This window comes from Myxine glutinosa, chromosome 10, assembly GCF_964187855.1.
Source record: "Myxine glutinosa chromosome 10, kmMyxGlut1.1, whole genome shotgun sequence".
NCBI lineage: Eukaryota > Metazoa > Chordata > Myxini > Myxiniformes > Myxinidae > Myxine > Myxine glutinosa.
Window position 1 is genome coordinate 45,269,032 of NC_136270.1, and position 15,693 is coordinate 45,284,724.

The window sequence follows — 15,693 nt, forward strand, 5'->3', positions numbered from 1 at the left end:
AAACGGGCCCGCACACACAGACACACTCACACGGGGATGTAGAAGGTCAGGGTGATGCTCCGGGGATGATGGTGTCCAGGCAGCTCACTCCGGTCCCTGACTCGTACCATGAAGGCGATGGTCAGGCGGCAGCTGCCAGGAACTCTCCTTGTGTTGTTTGCGCGGAGCAGACAATTACAGAGCGGAATGCGGGCGAAAGGTAGGTTGGCTTGGCGGTTACACTCGCGGCTCAACCGCGTTCGTAATAATCGGCAGCTCGAACGCGCTTAAACTTAATGCGTTTCCCTCACGAGGCCTCTTTGCACAATCCTGTCCTCTTTACCAAGCACGATTCCTTCAGTCCTCTTCACAATGCGCAAACCCAAACATGCGAGTCCTCTCCGCACAGTCCTCTTGATACGAGCTCGCTCAGTCCTCTTGATATGATCTCGCTCAGTCCTCTGCATAAGTCCTTTCTCATACGCGAATCGTGCCAGTCCTTTTATACAGTTCTCTCACAAGGGCAGTCCTCAAGTCCTCTTCATGCGCAAGCCCAAACATGCGAGTCCTCTCCGCACAGTCCTCAATAATCCAACCTTCCATTGAGTCCTCATATATTCCTTCTGGCCAGTCTTCAAGTCCTCTCGAAGGGCTTTGTGCACGCGGTTATATAGCACCGCCCAGGGAACCCCCTGGAATTTGCCAGCCGCGCACTTACCACGCCCCTCACGCCATTTCACCCGAGCCCTGGTTGGTTGTTGGCTCTAACCGGCTCCGCCCTTGACGTCTGCTTGACGTGGCCACACCCCGACCTCGCGCTCCTCCCCCTTTCCAGGCCTACCTCATGTAATTTGGCTGGTTTTGAGTGAAAACCCAAGGGCAGCGAACGCTGCTGGCAAAGGAGGTGTATTAGCCAAATCAGGGCGCGGGATGAATGCTGCCCAACGAAGTCGATTTGGAGGGTGGGCCGCAAAATGAAAGGGACCTACTCTTATTTATTTTACACAACACAGGTATCACGATTGGAAATGGCCTTATTCTCACATATACTATGACATAACTAATGTTCTAAGGTGGCCTACGTGTTGCATGTGGACTAACTATGGGGGCAAACCTTCAACCTTTAATGATCATATATGTACATTCTCAGAACCGCAACACTATATATATATATATATATATATATATATATATATATATATACAGTCACGTGAAAAAGTAAGTACACCCCATGTAAAGTTTTGACTTTTTCAACATATTTCAACATACAGCTATTTGATCTTCATTTCAACAATATTGATAGATAAAGGTGATATAATATAACAAATATCATTAAACATTTACATTTTGTAGTCCATTGTATAAATTAAATAAACATAAATACAAATTTCGCATGTGGAAAAAGTAAGTACACCCCGACATTTATCACTACTTCAAATACATAAAATTAGAATCAGGTGCACCAGCTCAGGTGCAAATGATTAGAACATCGTTTGAGAAGATCTTGGAGGAACCTGTCTTATTTAAACCTCAGACATTTCGTTTGGTTTGCTCTTTGTTCTTGAAGTGTGCGGCGTCACCATGCCTATATCAAAAGAGCTCTCTGAGGCCTTCAGAAAGAAGGTTATAGATGCCTACGAGTCTGGGAAGGGATTTAAAAAGATCTCCAAACAATTTGAAATCAATCATTCGACTGTCCGGAAGATCATCTACAAGTGGAGAAGATTCCAAACAACTGCCAACTTGTTCAGGCCAGGCCGCCCCAGCAAGTTCAGCTCGAGAGGAGACTGCAAGATGCTGAAAGAAGTCTCTAAGAACCCCAGAATGTCATCACGGGACCTACAGGTAGCTCTTGCCACTGTTGATGTCAAAGTGCACGAGTCTACCATTAGAAAGAGGCTGCACAAATTTGATCTCCATGGGAGATGTGCCATGAGGAAACCTTTACTGTCCAGAAAGATTATCAGGGCAAGACTAAAGTTTGCCAATGAACACCGAGGCAAAGACCAGCACTTCTGGAACAATGTGCTCTGGACAGATGAGTCAAAGGTAGAGCTATTTGGCCACAGTACCAGAAGACATGTTTGGCAAAAACCAAAGACAGCATTTGACCACAAGAACCTGATACCAACTGTAAAGCATGGTGGTGGAAATATTATGGTTTGGGGCAGCTTTGCTGCATCAGGGCCTGGGCAGCTCACCATCATAGAATCCACTATGAATTCTTCATTGTACCAGAGGGTGCTTGAGGATAATGTGAGGCCATATGTCGGCAAGGTGAAGCTCAACCGAAGGTGGACTTTGCAACATGACAATGACCCTAACATACCAGTAAATCAACCAAGGAATGGCTGAAAATAAATAAATGGAGGGTTCTGGATTGGCCAAGTCAAAGCCCGGATCTAAATCCCATCGAGATGTTGTGGGGGGATTTGAAACGAGCTGTGCATGCAAGAAACCCCTCAAACATCGCACAGCTGAAAGAATTCTGCGTGGAGGAGTGGGCAAAATTTTCTCCCAGTCGATGTCAGAGACTGGTAGACAGTTATAAGAAACACCTACTTGAGGTTGTTTCTGCCAAAGGGCAATACCACCTATTAGAGCCAAGGGTGTACTTACTTTTTCCGCATGCGAAATTTACATTTATGTTTATTTAAATTGTACAATGGACTACAAAATGTAAATGTTTCATGATATTTGATATATTATATCACCTTTATCTATCAATATTTTTGAAATGAAGATCAAATAGCTGTATGTTGAAATATGTTGAAAAAGTCAAAACTTTACATGGGGTGTACTTACTTTTTCACGTGACTGTATATAATCTTTGCCAAGAGACTACTTGGGCAGCACCGACGCTCCATAATTAATATGTCAAGGGTACATTGATAATGACTATACACTGGGCAGCAATGCAAATAACCACAGACACACAAGTTGGTAAGTTGGTTACCTGCTACATTTGTAAATGTAGAACAGAGAAAGATGAACACCAGCACGGTTGCCCATGTCCTTGAATTTCCAAGCGCGGTGAAACATGGTAAGCTTCCAACCATTGCACTCTCCGCGTTGCTCGACTATCTGCTTGTTGCGACTTGTTACCAAAGAGAAGAGAAAAAAATCCTCAAAGCCTTTCCTTGCTAGACAGCTCCAAGTGACATGTCCTGTATCTTTGGTTTAATTTGGTTTAATTTCACCTGCGGTTCGAGTCCACACCTACAGGTAGGCTCCTCCCCCTCATCACCTCCTCCTCCTCTCTTTGGTTTCCAAATAACAATCGTCTAAACAAAGTGATTAATCGTACGTGTGAAGTTTTTCTTGTTTTCACTGCGAATGCGTAAAACGCAGATACGGTACATCCACTGAGAGTGTGCCCCATGGAACCCCTCGGTGTTTATAAATATCAATACAGAGGGTTTCTATTTTTCTTTTTCTCATGGAATACCTTTCAATGAATAATATATCTGTGACGCGGAAAGAATAAAGCAAGACACAGGATGACGGTCGATACTTGCTGTATTTGAATATGCAGGTACCAAAATAACCCTAAAATATACAAAAGCACTACTCAGCAGAGATACATTGCAGGTAGCAGATTAAATACATAAAGCAATTGATGGAATGATACTTTAATGTTTCCAGCAATTTCCAGATATCTCGCGTGGATTACCTCGAACAAAACAATGTTGCTTCAATGTTTACAATAAATATATTGAGAATGTAACTTCAAATATATTTAAATACAAGCTTTACACTTCCTGGTTTGACACATGTAACATATTGTCGTGTTCCTCGCAATTAAAATCGTCTAAGGAAACGGATTGCCGAACAAGCTTTAACTCCGAGGCGTTCAGTCAAAAATATAGCGGAGGATAAGCGTGGGGTGAGGAGGGCAAGTGGGGGGTGGGGGGAGGGAAAACCGGAGAGCTTACCTTCACGGATCCCCCCCGATGTCCTCAACCCTGCAATAAATAGACTCAAACGAACCGGATTTAAAATGTACAAATCTACACACTCCACCTGGTCTAAGTTAGCCCTACCCCCCACAAACGTAACTTCAAATATATTTTAATACAAGCCTTACATTTACATGTTTAACCAATGTAACACATGAGATACACCAGAGGCAGACAGTGTTTACATATTCTCTCAATATGTACATTATGTCACATTTGGACAACCATACTTTTCTCCACAAACATTGACCAATACATCCAGCAACCGAATATGAGGATTGTTTAATTAATTGCTTGTATCAAACTAACACAGGTGACTAAATCACACAATGAAATCTGTTAACTTTCACTGACATCGATCACATAAATCATTCAAGTTTAAGTTCCATTTACAAATGAATAAAACTGCATCGTCATTAACACACAACCAGATTGGTTAAGGAGTACCAAGAACGAGAATAATCATAAAGCACCTCAGCATTCCTAAAGGAACTTACCCCTGTCCGACCAGAGTACAGAGCAAAATGAGAATGCTGATCGATCCGTCCGAATCTCACATCAACCAACTACGATAAAATCCCCCTGTTTTCCCGACAGATACCACATCCTCACGTCAAGAGGTATGAAATGGCGGCAGCTTTCTGAACATGCCGGATGTGCCATAGGGGAGACAACTACGCCAGTCTTAAGCCAGATGTGACATATCGGAGGCTCAGAAATGAATCACTTACACATGGGAGGCCTGCAAATTATTCACTTACACATGGGAGGCTCACAAATTAGTCACTTTACACATGGGAAGCTTGCAAATTAATCACTTACACATGGGAGGCTCACAAATTAATCACTTACACATGGGAGGCTCGCAAATGAATTACTTACACATGAGAGGCTCGCAAATTAATCACTTACACATGGGAGGCTCACAAATTTATCATTTACACATGGGAGGCTCACAAATTCATCACCTACACATGGGAGGCTCACAAATTAATTACTTACACATGAGAGGCTAGCAAATTAATCACTTACACATGGGAGGCTCACAAATTAATCACTTACACATGAGAGGCTCGCAAATTAATCACTTACACATGGGAGGCTCACAAATTAATCACTTACACATTAGAGGCTCGCAAATTAATCACATACACATGGGAGGCTCACAAATTAATCACTTACACATGGGAGGCTCACAAATTAATCACTTACATAGCAATAAACATAATGTTTGTTCAAATGAACAACAAATGTCACGTCATGGTTGACCAATATATTAACTTACTTTGGTTATTGCTAACATTTCTCAGGTACAGTTCACGCAACATTTTCTTTGCATTGACAACGTCTGCTTATTTACGAAACCTGTAAAATGGCGAATGTTTAAACAGTGACATCATGATAATATGGTTACAACTGAGTCAGATAAAGTGCGTACATCACATTGTAATAAGCACTGCTTTTGGTACTATATGTATTTTATTATATAACTATAGGTATGGTAAATATGTGGGGACTTTGTTTTAACATGCCATGTCTTATTAGTTAGTTCACTTAGTTCAGTTAGTTCATTTAAAGAAAGAAAGACTGCTTGGCTCAGCTCAGAGTTGTTTTGGGGAAGGGGCTGTTTGTGTAACCTTGGACAGTCTGCTAAAGGGAGATAAAGTCTTGGGAGTGTTGCAATAACAACGTGGCTGTTTTGAGTTTCCCTTGCGTAGGCAGTTTGATGATAAGACAATGAGGGGAATCGACCAAGGCTTCCTTTCCCAGAAATTCCAATGCTTGTTTGCAATTTGTTATCTGATGTGGCTTGTATATAAGAGCTGCCTTTTCTTCAGTTAGTTAGAGTGTCTGGGAATCCTCTTGGCTCTCATGAGCCTTGACCTTTCGCTGGCATCCTCCATGATCATGTATTGTGGTGATTGAATAAACCTGTTTTTACTCTTCTGAAGGACCTCGACCTGAGTTCGATCTCCCATATTTGGCGCAGCGAGCAGGGCCTGGCAAGGAGCAACGAGGAAGGGACGAACCCCAGAGGGAAGGAGAGGAGAGGCCGGCAACTCATTCATAAAGGTGAGCCACTTTGCGGCTGACAGGATGATTCCAAATTAAGTGCTCCTCTTCCTCGCCCTGGATGTGGTTCGTCCTCCTTTACCTCTCTTGCTCAGGCCCACAAACAATATTGTAAGTATGGGTGGTTGCCTGAGGAAGCAGTGTTTACTCAAATACCAAGAAGGGTAGGGGCGGGTCAGTTAGAGGGGGGGGGGGGGAGGGGCGTGAGGCCGGGAAGAAGGGAACCTAAGTAGAGATCCCAAGACTAAGATCACTCCAATAAATCGGAAGCCCGTACGAAGTGATAATGGGAAACAGATCAGGAAAAGGAGGGGATCAACTCCTCTGGAAAACTCCTTTATTTTTTATGTGTAAAAGGTATGGGAAGGACATGCTAACACCTATGAAGATATGGGTAAAACTGAACAAGACCCTGAGTGAGCTATGGCCAGAGGAAGGAACATTCAGGTTGGCGGCCATGGAGGCCTTGGGTGACGAACTAGAGAAGGTCCACAGGCAAGACCAGGTGCGGTGCACTGGAGGAAATTCGGGTGGTGGTGAGATGAAGCCCGAATCAGGAACGCAACCGCCAAGGAGGCAAGCTTGACGGGGGTAGTGTTGAAATTGCAAGGTCGAGCAGAGACTATGGAAAAGACAGCTAAAACAGCCGCAAACCAGGCCGCCGTGCCCATGATGCCGATGGTCCAGGTGTCTGCAGCACCTGGGGACCAAGGTGGGCAGGGGAATTTACAATTAGGAACTCCAGGGAATCCGTTCCGACCTAGGGTCGGAACAGGGGAAGTTCAGGGACAAGACATAGCAGGGTTTCCCCCTCCTATTTACCCCCTGCAGGACACCGGCTTATACCCATCATTAAACGGTCTCATGGACGCCCAGGGAATTGACGAACCAAATGGGATTCCAGGTGTGTACCCCCTAAAGGAAATTTCAACGCGATACCAACTTGGCCTACCCATCCCGAGGGTCGTTCATGTACCGTGGGCGGTGAGTGAAATCCACTCGATGGAAGAAAAGATAAAACCCCTGTTGAGAGAAGACCCCTTTAGGGCGGTCGATTTATTATGGCTTTGGCTGTCCTCTAACAACTGTTCACATGATGATGTGGGGGTGCTCCTGCAGATGGTCCTACCCAGGAGGCGCCACCCTCTCCAGCCGCAGGCCGCTAACCAATGAGCGACTTATTGATGGGACGCGGGCGAGCCGCCGGAGTGTCCGTTATTAACCCCGAGTCTGACAGAGCAGCCGAGCTTTACTCTGAATGTTGAAGGGACACCCCTTTCATTCCTCGTAGATACAGGGGTGACTCGTTCGGCCATAGATGCCAATCAATTGCCAGATGTCCGCACCACTCATAAACAGGTACAAATTATGGGAATCTCTGGGAAGCCACAAGGCCTCCCAGTTTCGGAAGAATTGCGAGTGGTGTGTGGCCCTTTAGATGACATGATGAAATGATGGATGACATGATGCTAAAGTTTTTCAGAGAATTGTCTCGAGCTGCTTGTGCCATACATGCCTAAGTAAGGGAAGCATTGCCGGAACCCACAGATCATCCGATCCACCCGTTTGAGCCAGGAGACTTTGTGTTCATGAAATACTTCACAAGGAAGACTGCTCTGGAACCAAGGTGGACATGCCAACACCAGTTACTGTTGACAACTCCGACAGCAGTCAGGTGCGATGGTAAGACTTTGTGGATACATGCCACGCACTGTAAACGAACTTTTAGAGTCGAAGCATGACCGTTAAAAGTAAACTAGGAAGGGTTGTGAGCTTGGTAGGCCTGTTGGGAATACTAATAATGGGAATAAAGGGAATTAGTGAATCCACCTACCTTTGGCCAGCCGATTGGTCCCATCCTTGCCCAGGTGAATGCCCCTATAAATGGCCGCTCCAACGAAAAGGGGACCTTATGGTCCCACGAGAGATTGAAATAGAGGATGGAGAGGATGTGATAATACCCTGTGTCGAAACAAGGCCCGAACCGAAGTGGTCTCGTTACCAATACCTAAACCGAGTGGCAGAATCCTCGTTTGTCTATTAGTATAAAGTGGCGCCCAATGGGGATACATCGGCACTATTGTTTCTCACACGAGTGGAAAGGCAAAGCAACACAAGACGCTTTGTGGCACACATTCCGATCCCCTCACCGGCCATGCCATCATTCTCACCCATCCCCTATTCCAAATTACTAATGTCCCAATTTAAATTGAGCAAGTCCTGAAACCTGGGACAGTACACCTCAAAGTCATTTACCTCACCTTGATGTGCAGATCGTTGCAGGTTGTTTGGGTCCAAGACTGCCATCCACCATGCTGAATCCCAAATTTTGTCCTATGGGGCCAATTCCAATTCTTCAAAAATTTCCTTTTATCCCACTGTCCTGGCAAGTATGTTGAGCCGCCTCCCCCGGTGCCCTTCACTACACGACTACCTTTGGCTATGACAGCTCTGCACCTCTACCGTGCAAGGGCCATCGGGACAATCTGAGCAGCTGAAACGCCAACATGGCCTGTGAGTGTCCATCAGGGTGCGACCCACCATCCATCCTTCGGCCCCCCTTCGAGGAACACAGATGCACTAGCCCAAGCTGGCCAATGTGGTGAGCACCTGCTGCCAACTTTAAAATTCCCAAAACCTCGCATCTGGGGGAAACGGTCGCAGTGTGTGGCATCCACATCATGTCCCCTACACCTCTCACATCCTCCAGTCTACTCAACTGCATCCCCCAGTGCCCACCCACACTTGACCACACCCAATATCTAGTCGGCAGCCATGCTCCCCCAGGAGACTCATCCAGAAGACAAATCCACACACCTTGGACACCCACAGCACCACTTTGACCTCCAGACTACCCAACTACTTCACCACAATCCCATGTCTCAAATATCGGTGCCATCGCCCCTGTCGAAGCTTGTTGAAGGCTGTGTCCTTCTAATCTTTCAAATTTTTTGGATTCCAGCCTCCAACACTTTGGTCTAACCAACTTGGATTGATAATGGTGTCACTGTGCAGTGTCCACCATGGCATCACAAAATTCACCCTTAAATTTACATCTAAACCTCAGATTACCTATGCCAAATATTTTTCACAGTTCACTATCTTCACCAAAGAAGGGTGCTTCTCTATACACCTGCCAGCCGAGCATGGCCCTGTATGCTTGGCTCATTACAAATTCCCGATTAAATCCCATGGCTCTCTTCCCAAGCCGAGAGTCCACAAATCACAACAGAACATCTGTGGAAGATCATTCTCACATCATCATGTTCCACAGATGCCCCAATGGTTGTCCGGTGGGCGATATCCATTCCTGTCCATGTGGTTCGACCACGTCCATAGACCAGCACATCATGGCAGGTCACCAAATACTGGCTGTCCCAGAGTCTCAGGGAGAGGCTGCCAGGCCGCATGCCCGGGCGGTCACCACATCAGGCCCATGTTGGCCGTCCTTGGTGCCGCCACCAAAGCGCAACTTACAACACCTCCCCCTAGTGGTCCTCATAATACACCTTCCCAGGTACCTGTGAGAAACCATCCCAGACCCCCGGAGGTCATAACCCCCACCAGGGTCCGGTGACCCTGCCAGCCTGAGCCACATGCTCGGGCGGTGCCCTGATGGACAAGGGATACCACACTCCACCAGACCCCCAGTGGGGCCCAGGTCATACCATGACACCCATGGTCGGACCCCATGTCCAAATCTCGCCAGCACAGCCCCCCAGTTGGCTGGCATAACCCAATTTTTAAAGGGGCAACTTTTACACAAGGCCGACCCCAATGACCTCTCCTGGTCCAAATTTCGCAGCCCGGGGACCAACTCCCTCCAAGGCTGCTCCAAATCAATCTCCCATTTAAAATTAAATTTAAATTTCTTTTTAAAAGTTTTGGCTTCGTGTGCCCAACAACCGCACCTGCAGGTGACAGCCCCTTCCTCCGGATGTTCTGCCCCTCCCTGCAGCTGCTCCAAATTCTCTACGGGGACCAGTTCTTCCAAGACTCATTTCTCAACTCGTCCATGTCTAAATCCAGCTCGGAGCCAACCCCCCCCCCCCCCCTGCTGTGTATCCAGTTTCGGAGCCTGCTGTACCCAACTATGGTTCGTGGTGAGGGTCCCCTCAGTCACCTTAACCTCATCAACAGACCGGCTCACCTCATCCTCCTGACCCTGTTAAACCTGAGCAACCACTTCCTCGATGATACTGTCATATGTGTCCAGCCGCTGTCTCCAATCATTACTCTTATCCCCCATCAATTGCAGCCCCCACAGGTCTCCATCTATAAATACCCGGTCCGGTTCCATTACATGGACCTCCAATATTTTTACCCCCTGTTGCTCCGCACCACCGCCCTGGTGCTGCACAATTTTAAAATCTTCCCCTTGCTGGTGCATTGCGGCATCCACACCAGCCAGATAACCTTCCAGGTCTTCCTCAGTCAAACATTCCCAATCTACTTCCAAACATTCCGTATTTAAATTTTCCCCCTCCTGTGCCCGAAGCACATCAGCTTGGGTCTCACACTCTTCCATTCCCACTGTTAACTCCCCCCGTTTTGATTCGAAATTTGCCACCCATGGCTTCTCCTGTGCCCCACATCTATCAGACTGGGTTGCACCCTTTTCAATTTCCAATGCCATCTCTTTCCCCAATACTTTGTCAACTCTTTCCCCCAGGTCTTGTGTTGTTCCTTCAATGTTTCCTTCCAATCGTTCATTCTTTCCCTCCGTTCCATCAGTTCTGTTACTCAACCGTTCCCCATGCTCCTTCTGAGCCTTCATTTTCTCACCCATTCCCTTTATATCCCGCTTCAATTTGTCACTCAATTACTTCAATTGTTCACCCCGGACATCCATTTTGTCATTCATTCTCCTGATTTCGTCCCTCATTTCAGTCAATTCCCTCATTTGTTCTATTATCATTTGTAGCGAGACCTGGTCGGGTATGGCGGCCATTCCCATTGTTCCCGGCTCCCCCATAGAGGAGGGGGATGGACTAATGCTCGGGATGGGGGAGGTTTCACTCCTTACCTCTAATTCCCCTATATCCGGCTCACTTCCAGAGCCTTCAGCATCCCCAACCCGTTCTTCCATATCACTCACCCCCTCCATTCGCTGAGGAAGTCGTTCTCCCACACGCGTATTTATTTTTACCTCAGTAAAGAAAATTTAAATTTTTCGAAAAAGCAATGTTGTGTCTCGCACACTCAATTGACTATACAAATTTGAACACCCCGGTACGATGATTACCTCCCCCTCCACAAGAGAAAGACAATCGATAAAATTTTTGATTTCGAAAACTGAGCGCAATTTGCCCTCATCCGGTGTCAAACTCGCAACCTCCGGACACAAAATGTCTGCCGAGTCCGAATCCAACACTCTTGACACCAAATGTCATGTGACCACCCTAAGTGAACACCGTAGGGTAGCACGGAAAGCCAAACGAGCTTTTACTCTGAAGCGTTCAGTTCAATCGCGGACCTGGTACACCCGGGAAAGAAAGGGAAAGGTGACGATGAAGAGATTACCTTCATGGATCCCACCGCAGTCCTCAAACCTGTGGAAAATAAACTCGAAACGAAACCGGATTTAAAATGTCCAAAACACCGGCTTTATTAAAACAAAATGCCGGTACAAAATAAAACACGGTAGAACTAAATTCCTAAATTGGGACATCTTATTATAATAGAGCAAACGTATATGGTTCGCTATGTATATGTATTGTTGCGGATCTCCGAAACATCAGCTCTCCCCTTATCAAGGTCCTCGACCCGTACCAGCAGACGAAACCCGGCAGGTGGCTCTCCACGTAGTGTAGCGTGAGCGGACAATTATAGTGACGGGGAAAGGTAAGCTGGGCTATTGGCATACGTAATATGCGTACCGGCGCTTTGACACGCGCTACCGGTATTACCCGCTCCAAGCGCCCCTTCCCCAATGTCCTTCGGCACGCTGCAGTTCTCGGCAATGCGTGCCGCGCGCTCGCCCGTTGTAAAGCTGGTTGCCACAGCGCGTCTCTCCCTCTCGTACTCAACTCTCGTACCAGTTCTTTTGTAATACCAATCTTGGCTTCAGTCCTCTTAAATGCGAGCTCGCTCAGGCAGTCCTTTCAAATCGCATCAGTCCTCCTCTTGGTAAAGCGCATATACTCTCGAGTCCTCCGAATGCCAACCTTCCCCAGCGAGTCCTGTAGAAGGGCTATGCATGCACGCTTTTATAACATAAGCCAGCGAACGCTCTCGAAGCCCAAACCACGCCCGGTCAGGCGACCTCACCTCAGCCCTGGTTGGCTGGTGTTGGCTTACCGGCTCCGCCCCCTTTTCGGGCCTCACCTCGTGGCTTTTGGGCTGGTTCGAGCGGAAGCCCAAGGGCAGCGAAGGCTGCTGGCCAAGGAGCGTAACAAATTGGGAGGGCCGATGGGGCACAGACTGGAGAGCGCTTAATGGCGTCGCTTGGAGGGAGGCTGCAAAATGGACGAGGGGCCTACTCTTATTTGTTTGACGCAACGCAGATGCAACTATTCGGAATGGCCTTATCTAAACACAGACTATGAAATAACTGACGTCCTAAGGTGACCTACGTGTTGCTTGTGGCCTACCTATGGGGTGCTACCTTTAACCTTTAATGATGTTATATTTACAAGTGTGGGTTCTCAAAATCGCAACACTATGTATGTATGTTTATATGCGACGAAAACGTCTTCTTCTTCTTCTTCAAATAAAATTACCACCCTCTTAATTAACCCTCTTAATTGCGTTAAGACTGCTGAGACCCATCAGACCTTGGATGACCCTTTAATTCCCCCAAGACCCTTCAGACCACCAAGACCCCTGAAGATCCAAAATACCCTGAAGACCGCCAAAGACCCCAAAGACCCAAAATACCCTTCAAGGCCCTGAGGCTCAAAAAGACCCTGAATACCCAAAGACCCTGAATACCCAAAGACCCTGAATACCCAAAGACCCTGAATATCCGAAAACCCTGAATACCCGAAGCCCAAAAACACCCCGAAGACCCAAAACACCCCGAAGACCCAAAACACCCCGAATAACCAAAACACCCCGTAGACCCAAAACACCCCGAAGACCCAAAACACTCCGAAGCCCCAAACACCCCGAAGACCCAAAACACCCCGAAGACCCAAAAAACCCCGAAGACCCAAAATACACCGAAGACCCAAAACACACCGAAGACTCAAAACACCCCGAAGACCCAAAACACACCTCAGACTCAAAACACCCCGAAGACCCAAAACACCCCGAAGACCCAAAACACCCCGAAGACCCAAAACACCCAGAAGACCCAAAACATCCCGAAGACCCAAAACACCCCGAAGACCCAAAACACCCCGAAGACACAAAACACCCCGAAGACCCAAAACACACCGAAGACCCAAAACACACTGAAGACCCAAAACACCTCGAAGACCCAAAACACCCCGAAGACCCAAAACACCCAGAAGACCCAAAACATTCCGAAGACCCAAAACACCCCAAAGACCCAAAACACCCCGAAGACCCAAAACACCCCAAAGACCCAAAACACCCCGAAGACCCACAACACCCCGAAGACCCAGAACACCCTGAAGACCCAAACCACCCCGAAGACCCAATAGACCCCGAAGACCAAAAAGACCCTGAAGACCCAAAATACCCCGAATACCAAAATACCCCGAAGACCCAAAAGACCCCGAAGACCCTTAAGACCGAAAAGCCTCTGAAGACACCAAAGACCCAAAACACACCGAAGATTCAAAACACCCCGAAGAAACAAAACACCCCGAAGACCCAAAACACCCCGAAGACCCAAAACACCCCGAAGACCCAAACCACCCCGGAGACCCAAACCATCCCGAAGACCCAAAAGACCCCAAAGACCAAAAAGACCCTGAAGACCCAAACCATTCCGAAGACCCAAAACACCCCAAAGACCCAAAACACCCCGAAGACCCAAAAGACCCCAAAGACCGAAAAGACCCTGAAGACCCAAAATACCCCGAAGACCAAAAAGACCCCAAAGACCAAAAAGACCCCAAAGACCCAAAATACACCGAAGACCAAAATACCCCGAAGACCCAAAAGACCCCGTAGACCCTTAAGACCCAAAAGCCTCTGAAGACACCAAAGACCCAAAACACACCAAAGACCCAAAACACCCCGAAGACCCAAAACACCCTGAAGACCCAAACCACCCCGAAGACCCAAAAGACCCCGAAGACCAAAAAGACCCTGAAGACCCAAAATACCCCGAAGACCAAAAAGACCCGAAGACCCAAAACACTCCGAAGACCCAAAACACACTGAAGACCCAAAACACACCGAAGGCCCAAAACACACTGAAAACCCAAAACACACCGAAGACCCAAAACACCCCGAAGACCCAAAACACCCTGAAGACCCAAAACACCCTGAAGACCCAAAACACCCTGAAGACCCAAAACACCCTGAAGACCCAAAACACACCGAAGACTCAAAACACCCCGAAGACTCAAAACACCCCGAAGTCACAAAACACCCCGAAGACCCACAACACCCCAAAGACCCAAAACACCCAGAAGACCCAAAACATCCAGAAGACCCAAAACATCCAGAAGACCCAGAACACCCCGAAGACCCAAAACACCCCGAAGACCCAAAACACCCAGAAGAACCAAAACATTCCGAAGACCCAAAACATTCCGAAGACCCAAAGCACCCCAAAGACCCAAAACACCCCAAAGACCCAAAACACCCCGAAGACCCAAAACACACCGAATACCCAAAACACCCCGAAGACCCAAAACACCCCAAAGACCCAAAACACCCCAAAGACCCAAAAGACCCCGAAGACCAAAAAGACCCCAAAGACCAAAAAGACCCTGAATATCCAAAATACCCCGAAGACCAAAAAGACCCCAAAGACCAAAAATACACCGAAGACTTCCGTTTCCGGTCTTGCTGGCGACGGTTCGTTTTTTCACAGGTCTCCACGCTCTCCATCGAAATCGAAGTTAAGTCATTGTTCCAATTTGTATTTTCGTTATAACTGTATTTCTTTTATGGTGTATGTACGTTTATTGTCCCGTCAAAGATTTTCGGTGCAAATCTTTCATACCTGTATTGAAAATCGCGTTAATTCGTGTCGTCTCAAGGCCCTGTACAGTGTACACTGTACAACCTTGAGGCTTTGTTTTTCTCTCAGCGCCTGTCGTTTGTGATCCAATAACTTTCGTTCTCTGTTTTCGCAGTCTTTCCACCCCAAAGCCTACTTCCTTATGTAAATCTCAACTCAAAAAAACAAAAAAAAAGACATTACCTTCTCTGTGCTCATTCGTTTATTCATTCTTATTCGTTCGTTCGTTCTTCGACCACGTGTTTCTCCCCCATTTCCCCAGATAGATCGTCAAATTTCAATTCGTTATTTTATCGTCCATGTGATATTGTTTGATTATAGTTAGTTTTGGTTTGAATTTCCTGTAACTCGTATTTAATTAATCGTGTTCTGCTCCTCGTGTGTGGCCTTGTACTGTAGTTGTACCCCCGTCGGTGTTTTGTTAACTTAAGTGTGTTTTGCTTGGCTCTTGGTTTTTTCCCTTCTACCCCGAACATAATACTGTCTAACGTTCTAAATCCCCACCCCCCCCCCCCAAAAAAAACAAAAAAAACCCAAAAACATTTATTTTAGTTTCTCCACGTGTACTGTTGTCTC

At 46.9% G+C, this 15,693-nt stretch overlaps 2 protein-coding genes across 4 annotated transcripts in view; one reads left to right on the top strand and one right to left on the bottom strand.

Moving 5' to 3' along the window:
• Positions 1-3,151, bottom strand: part of LOC137414318 (uncharacterized) — a 96,337-nt gene extending 93,186 nt beyond the window's left edge. For all 3 annotated transcript variants that reach the window (XM_068099808.2, XM_068099807.2, XM_068099806.2), the window contains exon 1: positions 2,936-3,151. In XM_068099808.2, coding sequence (XP_067955909.2) covers positions 2,936-3,038 — 103 coding nt within the window. In that variant the 5' untranslated portion in view covers positions 3,039-3,151. The remainder of the gene's footprint in view (positions 1-2,935) is intronic.
• Positions 1-15,365, top strand: part of LOC137418960 (uncharacterized) — a 106,536-nt gene extending 91,171 nt beyond the window's left edge. Inside the window, exon 3 of the mRNA XM_078785614.1 lies at positions 14,924-15,365. Within this exon, the coding sequence (XP_078641740.1) occupies positions 14,924-14,999 (76 nt within the window). The 3' untranslated portion in view covers positions 15,000-15,365. The remainder of the gene's footprint in view (positions 1-14,923) is intronic.
• Positions 15,366-15,693: the final 328 nt, after the last annotated feature.